Source organism: Nannobrachium achirus (genome assembly GCF_963921795.1).
Source record: "Nannobrachium achirus genome assembly, chromosome: 18".
In the NCBI taxonomy this organism is placed as follows: domain Eukaryota; kingdom Metazoa; phylum Chordata; class Actinopteri; order Myctophiformes; family Myctophidae; genus Nannobrachium; species Nannobrachium achirus.
This window is the reverse complement of record NC_137825.1, coordinates 50,756,291-50,777,932: the sequence shown is the minus strand read 5'-3', so window position 1 is coordinate 50,777,932 and position 21,642 is coordinate 50,756,291. Positions and strand designations below refer to the sequence as shown.

The following is a 21,642-nucleotide window of genomic DNA, read 5'->3' as shown; positions in this document are numbered from 1 at the left end:
TGTGGAGAGAGGACTTTGCTTTCTTTTAAATACCTTTTAAATTTAGATTTATTATTATCTTTTCATAGAACTGAAGTACTTTGCTGAGCAAAACACATTTCCCTTGTGGATAATAAAGACATCTAATCTAAAAGGTTGTGTAACTCTGAGAATGTACAAATGGAACCAAATGGACCCTTACAGGTAAAGAATTCTAAATTTACTCGAATAAAACTGCAAAAGTATTGGTATCAAAATGTACTTGAAGAACCAAAAGTAGAAAGTAGGCCCTAGAAGTAAAATTGGAAATACCCCATTGAAGTGAAAAATACCTCAACATTGTACTTAAGTACAGTACTTGAGTAAACATACTTAGTTACTTTACACCAGGGACGTTCAGAGAATGTTAGAGAGGCAGGGGCTGACATTTCTAAAACGGCCTTTTGGTGGAAATATTGAAAATAGCAGACCTCCAAGCTCACAACGTGTCGCACTGCGATGCGTTGAGAGCTTGGAGGTCAGCTATTTTCGGTTTACCACACTAAACTAAGCATATTCAAGTGAATACTTGAGATGTGACATACATACAGCATGAATTTCTACACTGAGAGGGCAATTCTTTCAACATAAGTTGCTACATCCAAGTTCAGGAGCGCAACAAGGCAATTCTCTTGAATGCTGCTTCAGGTATGGCATGGAAAGAGGGCATTTGTATTTCTTTCACCATAGTGAAAACTGCATTCATGGTCTGGAGAGGGCACTTTTTACAGATAGATATGTGTCATGTTTGCACCTGCCTGCTTTACACCACTGCTAATTTCTCTCTCTCTCTCTCTCTCTCTCTCTCTCTCTCTCTCTCTCTCTCTCTCTGGTCCCGGCCTATACCTATCATCCAGCGAACGATATAGGACGAGGGAGGGCAAGGGGTTGACGGTGAGTGGAGAGGCGGCTCACGGCCTCTTGGTTCCTCCTTGGCGGTGGCCGGGACAGTAGCCGTGCTATGTACGAGAAGTTAACCATGCTCAACCTGCAGAGCGGCTCCAACTGGAGCGGCCCCAACAACTGGTACCACGACCCCGCCGCCGTGCAGGCGCAACACGGCACAGGTGAGCTCCGACTGTGGGCACACGTGCGGTGACTCTCCAGCGATGCGCCGAGAGCGACAGTAGAGTAGAGTTACACCTTTCGGTAACATGGCATTGGTTCAAACTCCTGTTGGTCCGAACACCTAAACCTAACCTTACCTAACCCTAACCTGAGTAAAACTAAAACGCTGGTGAATGCCAAATGGTCCATTTGGTCCATTTGTACATACTCAGTTACACAACCCTAAGCCCTAACCACACTTTGAGACACACTGGTGTAGCAGAGTGTTTCCAGTGAGCCAACATGCACATTACAATATCAGCACTATGACTCTGTTTGACCAGAATGGACCAGTCAGAGCCTTTATTAGTATCATTGGTAACACCTGTGAAGGACCACTTCTCTCCATGCTGTGCATATAGCCTATTTGACGAACGATAGAAACACGTATAAATCCAATCAAAATCCACCCAGTTTACAAGGTGCCACATTCAACAGGTCACGTTCAACACATCACTCACATTCAGCATGATTACAGAACGTTACCGTTAAATGGTAAATGGAGCATTTATATAGCCTCATATAGCCTTTATCCGAGGCGCATTACAGAGATTGTGCATTACATTCACCCATTCACACACACATTCACACACCGATGGCAGAGGAAACCATGCAAGGTGTACAAAAGTCATATTGAACAGCAACCCTGCCCCCTGGCCCATCATCATGGTTGGCTCCACCCCTCATCTGCACTCACAAATCACACCTGAACTCATTGACTAATCAGGGCCAGGTGTGTATAAATACTGCTTGTGCCCTCACTCTGTTGTCAGCAGCCCAAGAGAGAACACCTTCAGAGCCCTGTCTGGCCATAAACCTTGTCATGCGTCAATGATAATAAACCATGACCATAAAATACAACATCCTGGTGGTGCTACTCCTCTTCACACTCTTACCGGTGAACCATGGCAGTGCTAACCCCCCTTTAAACCAGCCCCATATCACCTAGAACAACACCCTACTTTTATCATGGTCCTTTGACGCCGAGAATGTCAACATTGCCATGGCTGGAGAGGAGCCCAGAATGCAAGATGTCTACCACTAAGTCTCCTCCTCCTAAGGCCTCCCCTGAAGTCCTACGGCCTCCTGAAGTCTCCTCCTCCTAAGGCCTCCCCTGAAGTCCTACAGCCTCCTGAAGTCTCCTCCTCCTAAGGCCTCCCCTGAAGTCCTAGGGCCTCCCGAAGTCTCCTCCTCCTAAGGCCTCCCCTGTAGTACTACGGCCTCCCGAAGTCTCCTCCTAAGGCCTCCCCTGAAGTCCTACGTCCTCCTGAAGTCTCCTCCTCCTAAGGCCTCCCCTGTAGTCCTACGGCCTCCCGAAGTCTCCTCCTCCTAAGGCCTCCCGAAGTCTCCTCCTCCTAAGGCCTCCCCTGAAGTCCTACGGCCTCCTGAAGTCTCCTCCTCCTAAGGCCTCCCCTGTAGTCCTACGGCCTCCCGAAGTCTCCTCCTCCTAAGGCCTCCCCTGTAGTCCTATGGCCTCCCGAAGTCTCCTCCTCCTAAGGCCTCCCCTGAAGTCCTACGGCCTCCCGAAGTCTCCTCCTCCTAAGGCCTCCCCTGAAGTCCTACGGCCTCCTGAAGTCTCCTCCTCCTAAGGCCTCCCCTGTAGTCCTACGGCCTCCTGAAGTCTCCTCCTCCTAAGGCCTCCCCTGAAGTCCTAAGGCCTCCTGAAGTCTCCTCCTCCTAAGGCCTCCTGAAGTCTCCTCCTCCTAAGGCCTCCTGAAGTCTCCTCCTCCTAAGGCCTCCCCTGAAGTCCTAAGGCCTCCTGAAGTCTCCTCCTCCTAAGGCCTCCTGAGGTCTCCTCCTCCTACGGCCTCCTAAAGTCTCCACCTGCTCCGGCCTCCTAGAGTCTCCGGCCTCTGAAGTCTCCGCCGCCTCCAGTGCTGCGGGCTCCACCTCCTGTCTCGCCTCCAGCACCCAGGGCCCCTCCTTCGGCAGCGCCCGGGGCTCCTCCTAAGTCACCGCCTCCTCCTGCAGCCAGGGCTCCTCGGTCTCCACCTTCCCCTGCATGTGGGCCCCCGCAGTTTCGGCCACCACCTGAGCCCCCCCCCCCCAGCCCCAATCTGTTTTCACGGGGCGGCAGTACCACTCCTATTGCCAATATTACTTTCAGATGTGTAAATACTCGCGTATTTGGGGCGGCTGTACAAAAGTCATATTGAACAGCAACCCTGCCCCCTGGCCCATCATCATGGTTGGCCCCACCCCTCATCTGCACTCACAAATCACACCTGTACTCATTGACTAATCAGGGCCAGGTGTGTATAAATACTGCTTGTGCCCTCACTCTGTTGTCAGCAGCCCAAGAGAGAACACCTTCAGAGCCCTGTCTGGCCATAAACCTTGTCATGCGTCAATGATAATAAACCATGACCATAAAATACAACATCCTGGTGGTGCTACTCCTCTTCACACTCTTACCGGTGAACCATGGCAGTGCTAACCCCCCTTTAAACCAGCCCCATATCACCTAGAACAACACCCTACTTTTATCATCTCCAGGAGAGCCCACAGGATCTCCTGCTCTTCAGCCATGGCAATGTTCCAGTTTTCGGCGTCGAAGGACCATGTAAAGTAGGGGTTGAGTTCTAGTTGTTATGGGGCTGGTTTGAGGAAGGTTAACACTGCCATGGTTCACCGGTCAGAGTGTGAAGAAGAGGAGGAGGACCAGGATGGTATATTTTATGCATGTGGTCATGTGGTTTATTGTCAGTAACGCACAACATGCATCAAACTCCAGGCCTGGGCTCTTCTAGTAAGGTGTTTGCACTTCTCCTGCTGCTTAATACTGATGCACAAGGCAGTTTATATAGGCAGTCATAGATTACTTGTGAGTGGGAGCAGGTGTGGTGAGTGAGCTGAGCAGGTGAAGGGTGGAGCTGTCATGACAGGAGGGGGAGGTTTGTGTCTATCTAGCATGACCCTTTTGTACACAAGGCACCAACCTGCTCATCGGGAGCAGTTAGGGGTTCAGCGTCTTGCTCAAGGACTCTTCAACAACAACTCTTGGGGAGCCCGGGATCGAACTGGGAGCCTTCCGGTTGCCATACAGGCGGCGACTCTAACCCTGTGCCCCATTCATCAGTGCTCAGCTGGCATATCATTATCCTCATAGCCAGGGACATGCAGATAATGTTAGAGAGGCAGGGACTGAAATTTCTAAAAGGGCCTTTTGGTGAAAATATTGAAAATAGCCGACCTCCAAGCTCACAACGCGTCACAGTATTTTTGGTGCTTGATACCACCCTGAACTAAGCATAATCAAGTCAATACTGGATATGTGGCGTAACAATGGATTTCTACACAGAGAGGGCAATTCTATCAACATAAGAAGCTGCATTCAATTCAGGAGAGTTTGGACGAGGCAATTCTCTTGGATGCTGCCTTCAGTTATGGCATGGAAAGAGGGCGTTTGCGTTTCTTTCACCATGGTAAAAACTTGCGTTTCTTTCACCATGGTAAAAACTGAATCCATGGACTGGAGAGGGCACTTTTTACAGACGGATAAAATGGCAGGGGCTCAAGCCCCCTTTGATATCTGTGTGTGCACGACACGTACCTCCTCATAGCTAGTTACATTTCCTACGGTAATTGCATTCAGTAAATGAGCATCTACTTACTTGACTGTCTCCCTCTCTCTCTCTCTCTCTCTCTCTCTCTCTCTCTATGCCAGTGTCTGAGGGCTGTCTGCTGGACACAGAGGGCAGCATGGGTGGCGAGGTTGGAGGAAGAGGAGGAGGAGGAAGAGGAGGGGGTAGCGGCGGTGGCGGCGGCGGTGGCGGCAGAGGCCCCGTGGAGAGGGAAGAGGGCGAGGAGTCCCAGCTGAGGTTACAGCTGAAGAGGAAACTGCAGAGGAACAGGACAAGCTTCACCCAGGAGCAGATCGAGGCTCTGGAGAAAGGTCAGCGCGCACACACACACACACACACACACACACGCACACACACACGCACACGCACACACACACACACACGCACACGCACACGCACACACACAGGGGCGTCACAAGGGGGGGGGGGGGAGTGGGACTGAGTTACTAGGGCCCAAGGTGGAGGGGGCCTGGAATTATTTTATACTTTAGCTATTGAAAAATAGCAGATATACAAGCTCACAGCGCGGCACCGAGTGCCACGCTGCGAGCTTGTAGATCTGCCATTTTTGAAAAGTCGTGAAAATGTGTGCAAATCTTTGAATGTATGTGTTTTTTGAGCGAACGTTTGTAACTCAAATTTTGCTTCTGAGGGGTCCCTGGAACTAAATATTTTGAGAGAGGGGTCCGTGGCCAAATACATATAATTTTTGGGGTCCTTCACATGACAACGTTTGAGCATCACTGACATAGAAACATAGGTTTTTCAAAAAACCTTAGAAGGATTTGAAACATTCAAAGACTTGACACAAATTTTCACGATTTTTCAAAAAATTGCGCGGCACCAAGTGCCGCGCTGCGAGGTTGTAGATCTGCACACACATATCTGCACACACACAGACACACACACGCGCTACCCCGGCTTCAGCCAATCACAGCCCTCTAGCCAGAGCTTGTCACGTTGTTGTAGCTGCTGCTGTCAGGGGTGTCGCACCAAATTCTGGGCCCCATGGGTGCAAGGCTTCACTGCGGGCCCCCCAGGAATGTTCTTCATAGGGGGAGGAGGGGGTTTAACCCATTTAGATTGGGAACGCATTATTACACGTTATTCTGTGCTTTAACTATTGAGAAATAGCAGATATACAAGCTCGCAGCACGGCACTGTTCTGAAAATTTGTCTAAAGCTGGTTGCACACTGCTGCGTTTTTCGGGCCGAATATCGGAGTGAATTTCGGAGAATGCAAATAAAAAAACTAACAAAAATAAAACACTGATTGAATGACATCATACAATCAACCCCTCCCCTTTTACCATACACCCAACACTGTGGGTGTGGCTAACTTCAGCTGGGTCACCACCCACCATGACAACCAGGCGTACTTAAAGGGATACTTCACTTTCAAAAAAACTTTTGGTAATTTTATCATCTAATCAGGCTTTTATGAACACCCTGAACAGTTTTTAATTAGCTTGATTCAATATTTAGATATTTGATGTAAATGTTATCAGGCCTTCCTCCTCCAAGGCCGCTCCCAATACACACCCATTGTGACTTTAAACTCCATTTTAACTATGATAGATTCATTAAAAACACACATTATTTGTTCTGGTGACTCATAATACCCTCCTAATATGTGAGCAGGTCGTGTTTTTTCGATAACTTTTTTCATTTATTTTTAATAATTCTTTGGGAAAATGAAAAAAATTAAATACAAAAATGAATTATTACAAATAAATTAAAAAAGTTATCAAAAAAACACGGCCTGCTCACGTATTAGGAGGGTAGTATGAGTCACCAGAAAAAGTAATGGATGTTTTTAATGAAATTATCATGGTTAAAATGGAGTTTGAGGTTACAATGGTTGTGTATGTGGAGAGGCCCTGGGCCTGGAGGGCCTGGTAACGTTTCCATCAAATACCTAAATATTGAATCAAGCAAATTAAAACTGTTCAGGGTGTTCATAAAAGCCTGATTAGACGATAAAATGACCAAAAGTGTTTTTGAAAGTGAAATATCCCTTTAATGAGTACACCTGGTTAACTTTTGTGGAGGTATGATTTGTAAAATGTATCGCACTGTGAAAGATGATCAAATAAACTAAACTAAACTAAACTGGTGGGTGTGGCCACATAAAAACATAATTTTAACACTTTCTGTAGACTTGTTTGGAAAAAAATCTTCCTCCAAGTTTAATCATAATAGCTGATCATCATGTTTAGGGGGAAAAAAATCATGGCACCCTATCTTTAAGTACAAGACTCGAGTAAACGTACTTAGTTACTTCACCCCACTGGAGGGCCACCGAGAGGGATCAGAAAAGCACCCTAGGGCTGTGACCAGGGGTGTCACAAGTTACTAGGGCCCAAGGTGGAGGGCCCTTAATTATTTTATACTTTAGCTATTGAAAAATAGCAGATATACAAGCTTGGTGCCGCGCTGCGAGCTTGTAGATCTGCTATTTTTGAAAAAGTCGTGAAAATGTGTGCAAATCTTTGAATATATGTATTTTTAAAGCGAACATTTGTAACAAAAATGTTGCTTCTGGGGGGGTCCCTGGAACTAAAATATTTTTAGATGGGGGTCCGTTGCCAAATACATATCAGTTTGGGGGTCCTTCACTTGAAAAAGTTTGAGAACCACTGACATAGTAGTCTTTCAAGAACAGACTAACTGAGCTCCCGTTAAGTGAAAAGGACCTTTTCTTTGACGATGGCTGGCCAGATTGCTGACATATAGAAACATAGGTTTTTCCAAAAAACCTTAGAAGGATTCAAAAGACACTTACAGAATCGGGTCAAAATTCTAATTTTCACGATTTTTCAAAAATAGCAGATCTACAAGCTCTCAGCGCGGCACTCGGTGCCGCGCTGTGAGCTTGTATATCTGCTATTTTTCAATAGTTAAAGCATAAAATAATAATACACTATGATGTTGTGTACCCGTTCTAAATGGGTTAACCCCACTGGAGGGCCACCGAGAGGGCTCAGAAAAGCACAATACTATGGCCCCTCATGGCCTTAATGAGGAATTTGACATAAAACCATTTCTGGTCTAGCTTTTCTTTTTGTTTCAAAAAGTGTTTTTTGAATATTTTTAATATTTTAATCTTTGTTAGTTCCGCATAGGCATCAAGTCTGAAGCCATATGCCTTATGCCATTAATGTCCATATGTGTCCATAACTTGAATTTTAATTCATTTTGTACTATTTGTATGGTTTCTTGTTTACTGTTTTTACTCACAAGTGGTTTATTTTGCAGTTTATTTCCTTACTTTGCATTACTGAGAATACTACTATCTGTAACCCCCCCATTCTCTGAATTATTATAAAATGTTAATGTTACCTATGTATAGGCTAGACACTGTCAATCAGCAGCCTTCTCTGGTAATTTGGGTGGGTGGGGTTATCTATGATGATTATTGTGAGCAGCTGTGTTTCACTGCCACACACCCACTGCTATGAGTACTTAACATTTGTATTTTCCTGTATGATACCATGCCTGAAGAAGACCCGAACAGGGTCGAAACGTTGCTAAATAAAACAAAACTGGGAGCTTTAAAGACGGTGTGCGAGCCTCTTCCTCTTTAACGGCTCAGAAAAGCACCCTTGAGTGGCTGTGGCTGCCTGGCTGCAGGCCCCCTCCAGCCAAATGAGGACGCGCTGACCACTGTGCAGCCAGGCGGAAAACCCATCGCCGCGATGGTCAGCCGCGTGCAAATGACATTAATGAGGACCGCGCTGACCTCCCGTGCACACGCCAGGGCACAATAACAATCATGTGTTGACACAAACCGTGGTCGCGAGGATGCCAATTACGGCAATTTCCAGGGCAGAGCTTCGGCATCTCATGCGTGTCTGTCGTTATTAGCCCGCTCTGTGTCTGCTGCTGCTTGCGCGCGTTTGCTGCGCTAGAGGGGTCGTCGATTTGTACTTTGGGGTTTTTAGCTAATTAGACGTTAAACAAATTGTCTTCGATAATTGTGTGCCAGTGTATTATTATATAAATGAAAAGAGAAGAAAACATTGTTATACACGTACCAAAGGGACCCACCGAGTTCCTTGAGGGGTTCCAAATGGACCCTAAAAGGCTCATACATACTACTGTACAGGGTGGAGTGATGAGCTAAAAAGGTGAAGCGCTATCACTTCACCTGGAGAAGGCACGTGCACACATTGACATCAAAGGGGGCTTGAGCCCCTGCCCTTTTATCCGTCTGTAAAAACTGCCCTCTCCAGACCATGAATGCAGTTTTTACTAGCTGAAAGAAATGCAAATGCCCTCTTTCCATGCCATACCTGAAGGCAGCATTCAAGAGAATGGACCAATCCCCAATCACATACACACCCATTGTAACTGTTACAATGGGTGTGTATGTGATTGGGGATTGGTCCATTGCCTTGTCCAAACTCTCCTGAACTTGAATGCAGCATCTTATTTTGAAAGAATTGCCATCTCTGTGTAGAAATCCATGCCGTTACGCAACATCATCAGTATTGACTTGATACTGGTTAGTTAAGTGTGATATCAAGCACCGAAAATAGCCGACCTTCAAGCTCTTGGAGGTCTGCTATTTTCAGTATTTTCACCAAAAGGCCCTTTTAGAAATTTCAGCCCCTGCCTCTCTAACATTCTCTGCACGTCCCTGACCTGGACTATGCATGAGCCAGCCTACATACTTCAGGTGAAGTGATAGCTCTTCCCCTTTTTAGGTGATAGCTAGAAAACGACGCCGCGGTGATAGCTCATCACTCCACCCTGTAGTATGTATGAGCCTTTACAGCAGTGTTTCCCTGAGAAGGGTGTGCCCCTTGAAACTGCTTGAAAGCCAGTATTTTATTTATCATTTTAAAAATGATTTAAACTAGTGAAAACAGCCGACCTACAAGCACACAACGCCTCGCGGTGCGAGGCATTGTGTGCTTGTAGATCGGCTGTTTTCACTACTGTTGTGCGACAGCCTTGTATGATGAAGCAGGGCTTTACTTTGCGAAGAAACGTACAAATTTGAAACTTGGAGATACAAGGTTTCTTCCCGACAGTGACGATATTTACACCCCCGCATTATGTTGGTGTGCCCATGGATTCTTGGGACATGAAAAGTGTGCCCATGCAGAAAAAAGGTTGAGAAACACTGCTCTACAGGTCTGCGCTGTAACACAGAGAGCGTACAAACGTGGTTCCATTTGAACACTCTCTGAGTCATTGGAATTAAAAAAGTTACCAGACCTGAAATGTCACGGAGGTCATCAGGATTACTCTGACACAGACAGTTGTAGAATGAGACATCATAACAAGCATGTCAGCAGTTGGAACACTGATACATGCATGTGAACCCTTGCAGGCGTATGTGTGACAGGGCCACGTAGCTCTGGTCCATAGCGTTAGTGGAGTTCTCCCTAACGCTATGTTCCTCTACATCCGTATTCCTTGGCAAAACCGGAAAACCCCGCCGTCTGGTCCGAAAATAACAAAAACTGTTTCGCCCCTCATCAAACCAAAGGTATCAGTGGACAGTTGAAAGCTTACTCTACTTAGTGGACGCGGGTTGAGCCCCCCACCACACGACAGAATGAGAGGCCTTCTCTGCAGGAAACATTGCAAAAAAAAGTTACGGCCATTTGTATATTCACTGTCCCATCGGAAAAGAAAAATATAAAAAACAAATAAAAGATCTGCTTTAAGTAGCGTGAGAGGGGTCAAACTAGGGCTTCTTCATGATTCTGAATCCATTGCAAGCATTGGTTTTGCCTTGGGCTAAAAACAGCCTTCCACGCGCTACGTCCAATCAGGGAAACTCCCCCCCTTGAAGGAAGCAGGAGCTCAGTTCATTGCTCTCCCCATGTTGGCAAAGGGAGAATAGCACCCAGGATTACACTTGTGTGTTACATTAAAAAAAATGTTTTGTTGTGTACAATTTATTACGTGACAATTACAATTACCTGAAAATAATTTGTGACGATTTTATATGGCGGTCCATTTTAGAATAGGCTGCTTGTACAGTGCATTCGAAATTAAAATGACTACAGGGAACATTTGTGTCACTTCTTAAATCCACAGTGTGCTTAGGTTTGGACCTTGAATGCTTACGATTTAAACTCAGGAATATCCTGTAAAGATTCGATTAATTTAGCAGATAAGCAGGTTTGTATATTGTGATAACTGGCATGTGTGCGTGCGTGCGTGCGCGAGTGTTCGTTCGTGCGTGCATCATATGAGCATGTGTGTGTGACTCAACTTGATCTTTTGCACAGAGTTTGAAAGAACACATTACCCAGATGTCTTTGCGAGGGAGAAACTGGCGAACAAGATTGATTTACCAGAGGCCAGAATACAGGTGAGTGAACACTCTATCCCAGTGGTTCTCAACCTTTTCAGGCTGTGACCCCCAAAATAATCATATTTAAACAGGGGACCCCCCCACCCCGATGAGCACTTTGAGTTGTAGGCATCACATTTTGTAGGCATTACATTTTGTATAACACGGTTGCGAGGCGTTGTGAGCATGTAGATCTGCTATTTTTGCAATTTCTGCCTCTAATATTTGACAATTTGGCCAATGTTTAATTTAAATTTTAGAGGTATTAAAAAGTCCTTAAAGTGTCACTTACGTGCAGATACCCTCTATACACTTACACGTTATGTTGGTTTCTTTACTGTTGAGAGAGAAAACAATGTTGCACATTAAGTTAATCATCTGGGGACCCCCCAAAATAATTTGGGGACCCCCCTGGGGGTCCCGACCCACAGGTTGAGAACCACTGCTCTATCTAGACTCCATTGACTAACATTTGATACGCTTTCAGCCCCGTAGTTTTCCGACAACAAACTCACTAATGAGTGTGGCTGAGCCTTGACTCATTGCCATCAATTCAGTTTGCATTGATCTGAATGCATGGGAGTGCAGTCCATTTCCAACGTTTTCTGCAACGCAGAACCCGTGGCTATACTCTTCAGTACCAATTATACTTAACCACGTGAATCCTAGCGTCGCTATTTCTGGGGGTTTCATAATAGGCGAACCCTCTGCAAAAGATAGCAGGTCTACAAGCTTTGGTCAGTGGTGGAAAAAGTACTCACATTTCTTACTTAAGTAAAAGTATCAATACTGCAATGTAGAAATACCCTGTTCCAAGTAAAAGTCCAGAATTCAACATGTAATAGAAGTACAAAAGTATTGGCATCAAAATGTACTTAAAGTACCAAAAGTAAAAGTGTCCTATTTCAAGTTTAAAATGACGATTTTCTTTTTATAAAATAGCAGATCTACAAGCTCACAATGCGTTGCATCGTGACGCATTCACACCACTGGCTTTGGTGCACAAGGGGAAGAGGGAGCAACTTAAGTACAGATCCTTGGGGGGACCCCAGTCACAAAGTATGTAGGGTTTAAGTGGTTGATGTACTCCAGCATTGCCTTTCACATCTCTATGGCCACTATATGGCTAATGGGCTGAGTGATGGCACCCATCAGCCTCATTCCCATTGGCTACCTCTAATAGGATGGTTGCCCTTTTAACGTCTACATGGAAAAACATGGAAGCAGTAGATTATATATATCGTTGTTGTCGGGTGAAAACCTAGTATGTCCAAAACCGTTCATTTTGCATTTATCATTTTAAAAATGGTTCAAACTAGGGAAAACAGCCGATCTACAAGCACATAACGGCGTTGTGTGCTTGTAGATCTGCTGTTTTCACTACTTTTGTGCGACGGTCTTGTACGATGAAGCAGGGCTTTACTTTGCGTAAGAACATACACATTTGAAACTTGGAGATACAAGGTTTCTGCCCGACAGTGACGATATCGTCGTTGTCGGATGGAAACCTTGTATGTCCAAAACTGTTTTGTAGGGTTAGGTTAGGGAGTGAAGACTTCAATATATTGTCCTAGGCCAAGTCAATGCCTAAGATGCAGTATAGAGAATAGTGCTTTCGCCCTCTTGTTTTTAAAAGAAAGAATGTTGCAATTTTAGGTTGGGTTGGTTCCCCTAGTTCATAAAATCATACAGGTCATCTTGTAGTTTATGTCCTGTGGGTTTTATGTGTTTTTTTTTAAGGTCATTATCGAGATATAAAATCCCTTCAGGATGATAGGGATCATGGATTTTATTTCTCGATAATGACCGCTGAGCCAGACGTTATATCCCTTACATCAGGGGTCTTCAACGTTTTCAGGCCAAGGACCCCTTTAGGTGAGAGAGAGATGAAGCAGGGACCCCCCGACAGCACAATCATCAGTGCATTTTGGATTCATGTCAATTTGTGTTTTCAGATATCTAACCAATTGAACCGTCAATCCTTAATAAAGTTGACCTTTCACTCTGTACTGCTCTTTTTTCCCCTCTACACCAAAGCTCTTTGCTAAATATAGCCGTTCTACAAGCTCACAATGCGAGGCGTTGTGAGCTTGTAGATCCCTCCCTTACGTATCGTTGACATCTCTATCGTTGCTAGGTGTGGTTCTCCAACCGAAGAGCCAAGTGGCGGAGGGAGGAGAAGCTACGCAATCAAAGACGCTCAGGGGGAGGGACTTCCTGTTCGCAGACTCAGGCGCCCCTGACAACTTCCTTCAATACATCCGTCTATCATCCTCACCACGGTAACAGTTCAGGTGAGTAGGCGACCCTAACGTCTGCAAGACAGGCTGTATATATATAGCTTTACAGGCATGTGCACACATACTGTAGACATCAAAGGGGGCTCGAGCCCCTGCCCTTTTATCATTCTGTACAAAGTGTCCTCTCCAGACCATGAATGCAGTTTTTACCCTTTCCATGCCATAACTGAAGGCAGCCGGTGAAAGAATTGCCCTCTCTGTGTAGAAATCCATGCCATAGCTATCCAGTGTTGACTTTTTTATGCTTAGTTCAGTGTGTTATCAAACACCGAAAATAGCCGACCTCCAAGCTATTTTTGATATTTTTACCAAACGGCCCTTTTGGAAATTTCAACCCCTGCCTCTCTCTGCACGTCCCTGTAGCTTTACCTCTTTACAGCATTATTATGCTTATCCTACAATCGTTTATTTATATAATTATTATGATTATGATTATTGTTTTGATTAATATTTCGTTTAACTAAGTTCAACGTCATCTCTATACAAACCTTTGCCACTTTTGCGTCACATTTGCTCTCATGTCGGCATTACACTTTCTCCATTAGATCACATCTATATTAAAGCATTTAGTTTCGTCCTATTCCAGGAAGCGAACCGCGTTACCTGCAGCTAGATGTAACTGTGTCTGTGTGTGTGTGTGTGTGTGTGTGTGTGTGTGTGTGTGTGTGTGTGTGTGTGTGTGTGTGTGTGTGTGTGTGTGTGTGTGTGTGTGTGTGTGTGTGTGTGTGTGTGTGTGTGTGTGTGTGTGTGTGTCTCTCTCTCTCTCTCTCTCTCTCTCTCTCTCTCTCTCTTCTCTCCAGGGTCCATGTTGAGTCAGGGTGAGACTTCTCTTCCCAGCTACGCTTCCCTGTCAGTCTTCTCCTCTGGGGTCCAGGTGGGTCACATGTTTAAAAGAAAACAGGCCGCCAAGCCATGGTAGAACAGTACGGAGCCCTGGAGAGGCCATTCAGAGAGAGAGAGAAAAAAGAAACGTGGCTACGACTTAGTATCTGTATCTCGTGCCCACGAGATAGTATCTCGAGCCCACAACATAACGTAACTCATGGGCATGAGATACTATCTCGAGCCCACCTAACCCTGACTGTAAATTATATGTAAACAAGACAAAAGCCTTGTCGCCAGCCTTGCCACTCGCCACCCGGTGTTACACCAGAAGTGGCAACCTATATAAAACTGTAGACTGACTGCGCAACCACCACAGGCTGCAACACATTTCTGGTTATGTAGCGCTGTTAGTTTTAACGCCGCTACACCCAACACTGGTGGCGTTTTATGTAAGGAATAGGCCAATTACAGGCAAACAATATGGAATATAAAAAAGCAACTGTTTCAGGCTCTCTGTCACATGGCTCAAAATATCCTCATTTTGTACCTCATTTTGTGGAGAGAGTAAGAAAAAAAAACAGTGATATTTCACCTTGCATTTAACAAGAGATTTTGGCTCAGTGTTAAGATAAGCAATCGCCCCACAATATGTAATTGACACTTTCAAAAAGGTGTAAATTATGCAAAATCTATCCACCTGTTTCCGCAAGACTTTACTGTAGCATTATCTGCAGGACACTTCCGGTTAACAGCAGACATACAAGCTCACGTCGCGTCGCAGATGCAACCGTTGTGAGCTTGTAGATCACACTCGGCTGCGACACCGGAAATGCCGCTCGTCTTCTGCGCAATGCACGATGGGATGTTGGAAAGTTGTGGATAGGCGGAAATGGGGAGTTGCAAGACATTTTGATTATGCCTATGTTTGGAGAGTTATAGGCCAAAGCGGTTACGCCACCATGAGGGCAATTTAGAAATTATGGGTTGGAGTGTCTTCCTTAGCCTACTGGCTGTTAGACAGGTCTAAGCCTACAATCTTTTCGATAAAAGGGTGTACCAAACTTTTCTCATTTGATTCTAATGTAATTTGTCCTGTAGAATCCATTTCTGCCATGTACATTTTTGTATTGTGCATAATTTTGTCCTGTAGAATCCATTTCTGCCATGTACATTTTTGTATTGTGCATAATTAATTAGATAATTAGCATATTTACTCAAATATGCTAATTATCTCATTAACTATGTATGATACAAAAATGTACATGGCAGAAATGGATTCTACAGGACAAAATACATTAGAATCAACTAAGAAAAGTTTGGTACACCCTTTTATCGAAAGATTGTAGGCTTAGACCTGTCTATGTCTACTCTGCACGAAAAGTTGACTCACTCACTCGCTCGCTCACTCACTCACTCACTCACTCACGGACAGGGGCGAAAACATAATCGCCGCCTCTGGCCTTCCAGTCCGGAAGGACAGGGGGAAAGGCAGAGATAGCAACCACAAAGTGCTTTGAAGAACTATAAAAGAAATATCAAGGCAAATACAATACAGATATCAGATAAGATAAACTGATAAAAGTCAGTTTGGGGAAATTGAATAGATGCACTCAGCGATAACAAAACATTCACACAAAAGCACACCCTTGAGAAGTGTATTAAGAAGTCCATAGGGGTCATACTGGCAAATCCCAGACACCATTCTTTCCTGGCAATTCATTTAATGCCTTGGAACCAGTTTAGTATCTACTGTAGCATTACTACGCCACATTTACTCTATAGCACCCCCATGTGGGGATGTGATGGTCTCTGCCAGACACCACATTAGACTGTACATATGATGGAGTTATTGTATCGTATCATGTTCTCTTATAAGCGTATGCTAAGATAAAGTTATGCAATGGTTTTGATGTTTCAGAACATCTAACTCAGTCACCCCGGGACCCAAACTAGTCGAAACAGCAGATCTACAGGCTCACAATGCGTCGCTTCGCGCCACATTGTGAGCTTGTAGGTCGGCTATTTTAACTACATTTGTGCTCTAATTTATGGAATGTCTTTGATTTTTTTTCTTTGATTTCTTCATGAAATTACAAAAAAAAAACATAGAATTTTGTTTTTAATTCATGAAAAAACAAGCTTTTTTGGGAATGTGTATTGAAAATGTTTTTGAAATAATAATAATTAAAAACATGTAGGATACATAATACTTAAGGGACCCATAAAAAATGTGTCTACGACCCACAAATGGGTCCCGACCCAGTGATCTAACTCAGTGGTTCTCAACCTGTGGGTCAGGACCCCCAGGGGGGGGTCCCCAAATTATTTTGGGGGGTCCCTTAGATCAGGGGTTTTCAAAGTGGGTGACGGGGCACCCTGGGGTGCCGCGACGGCAGTCCAGGGGTGCCGCGAGATAATTTGATAATATTTGGACACTTAAAAAAAATATTTAGTATCATTTTAAACTCAAAAGTACAAGCGTATATTAGTCAGTTCTAACCAAAATGTCTATTATCTCAACGTTTTCCTCGCAACATAATCACTCAAATATGGTATAAATATAAGGTGCTGGGATTATGAATATAATGTAGGGGTGCCTCGGATGAAAAAAATATGTATAGGGGTGCCCTGAGCCAAAAAAGTTTGGGAACCCCTGCCTTGGATGATTAACTTGTACAACATTGTTTTTTTAACTCAACAGTATGCAAACTAACAAAGTGTATAGACTCTACAGAGGGTATCTGCACATTTCTAAAGCGACAATTAAGGACTTTTTAATACCTCTTAAATGGCAAATTAAACATTGGCCAAATTGTCAAATATTACAGGCAGAAATTTTGAAAATAGCATGGTGATCGGCTATTTTCACAATAGAACCATGTGATACCAAATGTAATGCCTCAACTCTTAGTGCTCGTCAGGGTGGGGTGGGGGTCCCCAGTTCAAATATGATTATTTTGGGGGTCACGGCCTGAAAAGGTTGAAAACCACTGCTCTAACCCAGTGGTTCTCAACCTGTGGGTCGGGACCCCCAGGGGGGTCCCCAAATTATTTTAGGGGATCTCCAGATGATTAGTTTAATGTGAAACATTGTTTTCTCGCTCAACAGTAAACTAACCAACATATTAAAGTTGAGGTGTATAGAGGGTATCTGCACATTTCTAAAGTGACAATTTAAGGACTTTTTAATACCTCTAAAATGTCAAATCAAACATCAGCCAAATTGTCACATTTTAGAGGAAGAAGGATTGTGAAAATAGCAGATCTACATGCTCACAACGCCTCGCAACGCGAGGCGTTGTGAGCATGTAGATCTGCTATTTTCACAATAGAACAGTGTTACACAAAATGTAATGCCTCAACTCTTAGTGCTTGTAGGGTGGGGTGGGGGTCCCCAGTTCAAATGTGATTATTTTGGGGGTCGCGGCCTGAAAAGGTTGAGAACCACTGCTCTAACTTATGTCTCCCCCCCCTCCCCTTATCCTTCATCGTTCATCTTGCCGTTCATCTGGTTCTTCCTGGTTCAGTCCCTCCCTCCTCAGTCTACCTCCTCTTACTCCTGCATGCTGCCTCCGTCGCCCTCCTCCGCCCCGCGCAGCTTCGACTCGTCCGCCTACGCCTCCCCTCATCTGCAGACTCCGCCCTCGGCCAACTCCAACACGGGTGAGTGTCTCGGTCAGCAGTGGTGTAAAGTAACAAAGTACATTTACTTAAAGGGGAAGACCACCCATTTTCAATATTGAACTATGTCATTAATATACCTTAGAGGAGTTGTGTGGAAATAAAAAAAAAACAGTTCCCCCTCTTCTGTGTTGCCTAGAACTGGAGGATTGATTTTGGGGTTTGTATTGTAAAGTACAATGTGTGATGTCATCAAGTTGTAATTTGCAATACAAACCTCCAAATCAATCCTCCAGTTCTAGGCAACACAGAAGAGGGGGAACTTTTTTTTTTATTTCCACACAACTCCTCTATAAAGGTATATTAATGACATAGTTCAATATTGAAAATGGGTGGTCTTCCCCTTTAAGTACTGCACTTCAGGCGCGTGCACACATAGGCATCAAAGGGGGCTTGAGTCCCTGCCCTTTTACCCGTCTGTAAAAAGTGCCCTCTCCAGACCATGAGTGGTCAAATGAATTAGTTCGGTGTGGTATCAAGGACTGAAAATAGCCGACCTCCAAGTGAGCTTGGAGGTCTGCTATTTTCAACATTTTCTCCAAAAGACCCTTATAGATATTATTTTAACCAACACTCAGCTGTAAAGGGTGTTCAATAGCCCTGATGTATGCCAAAAAAAGAAATAATCAAAAAACTTAAGAGGTTAAGAGGTTTTGGCCAGACAGTGACAGTGACCCCCATCTCAAAATATTTAGTGCCAGGCACGCCCAGAGGCAAAATTTGAGTTACAAAAGATCACTTTAAAAAGATATATTCAAAGATTTGCACATACAATAATTCCAGGTCTTAAAAAGGATATTTCACATTCATTTTTTTTCCCGTCTAATCAGGCTTTTATGAACACCCTGAACAGTTTTTAATTTGCTGGATTCAATATTTAGATATTTGATGTAAATGATATCAGGCCCTCCAGGCCCAGGGCCTCTCCCCATACACACCCATTGTAACTTCAAACTCCATTTTAACTATGATAATTGAATAAAAAACACACATTATATTTTCTGGTGACTCATACTACCCTCCTAGTAGGCTATGTGAGCAGGCCGTTTCTTTTTGAACCTTTTTCATTTATTTTTAATAATTCTTTGGGAAAATGGAAAATAATTAATACAATAAAAAAATATAAAAAATAAATGAAAAAAGTTATAAAAAAAAAAAAAAAACACGGCCTGCTTACGTATTAGGAGGGTAGTATGAGTCACCAGAAAACATAATGGGTGTTTTTAATGAATCTATCATAGTTAAAATGGAGTTTGAAGTTACAATGGGTGTGTATGGGGAGAGGCCCTGGCACTGGAGGGCCTGGTAACATTTACATCAAATACCTAAATATTGAATCAAGCAAATTAAAAGCTGTTCAGGGTGTTCATAAAAGCCTGATTAGATGATAAAATTCCCTTTAAGTACACTTTTGAGGTATTTGTACTTTACTTGAGCATCTCCCATTTCCAATACTTTTACTTCTACTCCACTACATCTCTGATCCAAATATTGTACTTTTACAAGTTACTAGTTACTTTGCAGCTATAAATGATTATGTTATAAAACATACACTTTAGCCCTATTTTATACCTAGGCTATTTGAAAATAGCCGATCTACAAGCTCACAACGCGTCGCATCGCAACGCGTTGTGAGCTGGTATATCTGCTATTTTCAAACATCTTGTACTTTTACTTTTGGTACTTTAGGCACATTTTGATGCCAATACTTTTGTACTTTTACTCAAGTACATTTTGAATTCCGGACTTTTACTTGGAACAGAGTATTTCTACTTTGCAGTATTGATACTTTTACTCAAGCAAAACATTTGAGTGCTTTTTCCACCACTACACCAAACCTCTTAAATAGACGATCTACAAGCTCACTTGTGAGCTTGTAGATCGGCTATTTTTGGCTAAAGTTCTCAGAATATGGATGTTAGGGTTCAAGTGGTTAAAAAAAAGGTTTCGATCACACAAAAATTTGGAGGACCCCCTTTAGTAACTTTGAGGACCCCCTAGGGGTCCCGGACCTCCTGTTGAAGACCCCTGAGCTAAAATAATTCCAGGTCTTAATGGCTCTGTCCGTCTCTTTTCCTCTCTTTTTGTCCTCCTCCTCCTGCCTTCTGCCCCTCTGCCACCCAGGGCTCATATCTCCCGGGGTTTCGGTGCCAGTCCAGGTGCCAGGAACAGAGCAACAGAGCATCCAGAACCTGGGTCAATACTGGGCCCGGCTGCAGTGAAACCAGAAAAGAGACTTTTATCATCAACCAGCATACAAATGGAAGGCTCAAAGGGCATGTACAGTCAGTCAGGGGTGTCGCACCAAATTCTGGGCCCTGGGTACAAGCATTCACTCGTATTTTGTGCTTTAACTATTGAAAAATAGCAGATCTACAAGCTCACAGCGCGGCACCGAGTGCCGCGCTGCGAGCTTGTAGATCTGCTATTTTTTTTGAAAAATCGTGAAAACTGTGCAAGTCTTATATTTCAAATCCTTTTAGGGTTTTTTGAAAAACCTATGTTTCTATGTCAGTGGTGCGCAAACCTTTTCACATGAAGGACCTCCAAAATTACATGTGGCCACATTTGGCCTGTAGATCTGCTGTTTCCACTAGTTTGGGTCCCGGGGTGACTGAGTTAGATGTTCTGAAACGTCAAAACCATTGCATAACTTTATCTTAGCATACGCTTAAAAGAGAACATGATACGATACAATAACTCCATCATATGTACAGTCTAATATGGTGTCTGCAGAGATCATCACATCCCCACATGGGGGTGCTATAGAGTAAATGTGGCCACATTTGGCCACGGACCCCCATCTCAAAATATTTAGTTCCAGGGACCCCCCACCCGAACCTAAATTTGAGTTAAAAATGTTCACTAAAAAAAATACATATATTCAAAGATTTGCACACATTTTCACGACTTTAAAAAAAATAGCAGATCTACAAGCTCGCAGCGCGGCACTCGGTGCCGCGCTGTGAGCTTGTATATCTGATATTTTTCAATAGCTAAATAATGAAGGCCCCTCCACCTTGGGCCCTAGTAACTCAGTCCCACTTCCCCCCCCTTGTGATGCGCCTGGAAAGAGACATTTATCAACCAGCATACAAAACGAAGGCTCAAAAGGCAAGTACAGTAACAAAAAAGAAAAAAACACAATATAGAGACGCAGGGGTTTAAGGAAGCACAGGGCTGAGCGATAATAGAGGCGCTTCAATGAGTTGCAGACCAACCCCGATATGCACTAAATGTTTACAAATTCGTTTGGTTGCACTTTGCAGTACTCTGTCCATACTGGTATTTACTTAGCATTTTATTATGGTAAATGTTTTTTTTATTTCAATCCTTTTGTTCAGCCCAGCCGTTTATGATCCAAAAATAAAAAAAGCCACACCAAAGCACAGGGCCGGAGAGATTTTACTACTGTGTCCTAGAGAGAGCAATGGGTGCAATTGGGGATTGCCTCTTTGGCTGAACCTCTAAACAGGGGTTTTAAACATAGGCTTTAACCATAAATGGCTGCTTTATGCTATTGTAAACCAAGCAATTACTTTGTGTTCCGCGTTTCAAAAGAGTCAAGGAAGTTGCCCAAGGTTATTGTGAAGGTTTTATTTTGTTGTGCTTTTTACATGGTCCTCTCACTGTTTAGGTTTAAAGATTATTTTCATTAATGATGGATTATGGAATTTAAATGTTTAAAACAGTCAGATACCAAATAAGACTTTTTTATGATCATAAATTGCATAAACATGTACCGTAGGTTATACAATTCAATTCAATTAAAATTTGGTAGTAGACATGGTTTAGTTTAAATATCTTTTTA

At 43.7% G+C, this 21,642-nt stretch overlaps 1 protein-coding gene across 1 annotated transcript; it reads left to right on the top strand.

The window, feature by feature from the left end:
- Positions 1-979: 979 nt before the first annotated feature.
- Positions 980-20,053, top strand: LOC308302792 (paired box protein Pax-6-like; the record flags this gene model as incomplete). The annotated part of the gene is made up of 7 exons (XM_080747081.1): positions 980-1,085; positions 4,793-5,020; positions 10,961-11,043; positions 13,163-13,319; positions 14,126-14,199; positions 17,678-17,813; positions 19,956-20,053. The coding sequence occupies 7 exons, from the start codon at positions 980-982 to the stop codon at positions 20,051-20,053; spliced, it is 882 nt and encodes a 293-aa protein (XP_080603207.1).
- Positions 20,054-21,642: the final 1,589 nt, after the last annotated feature.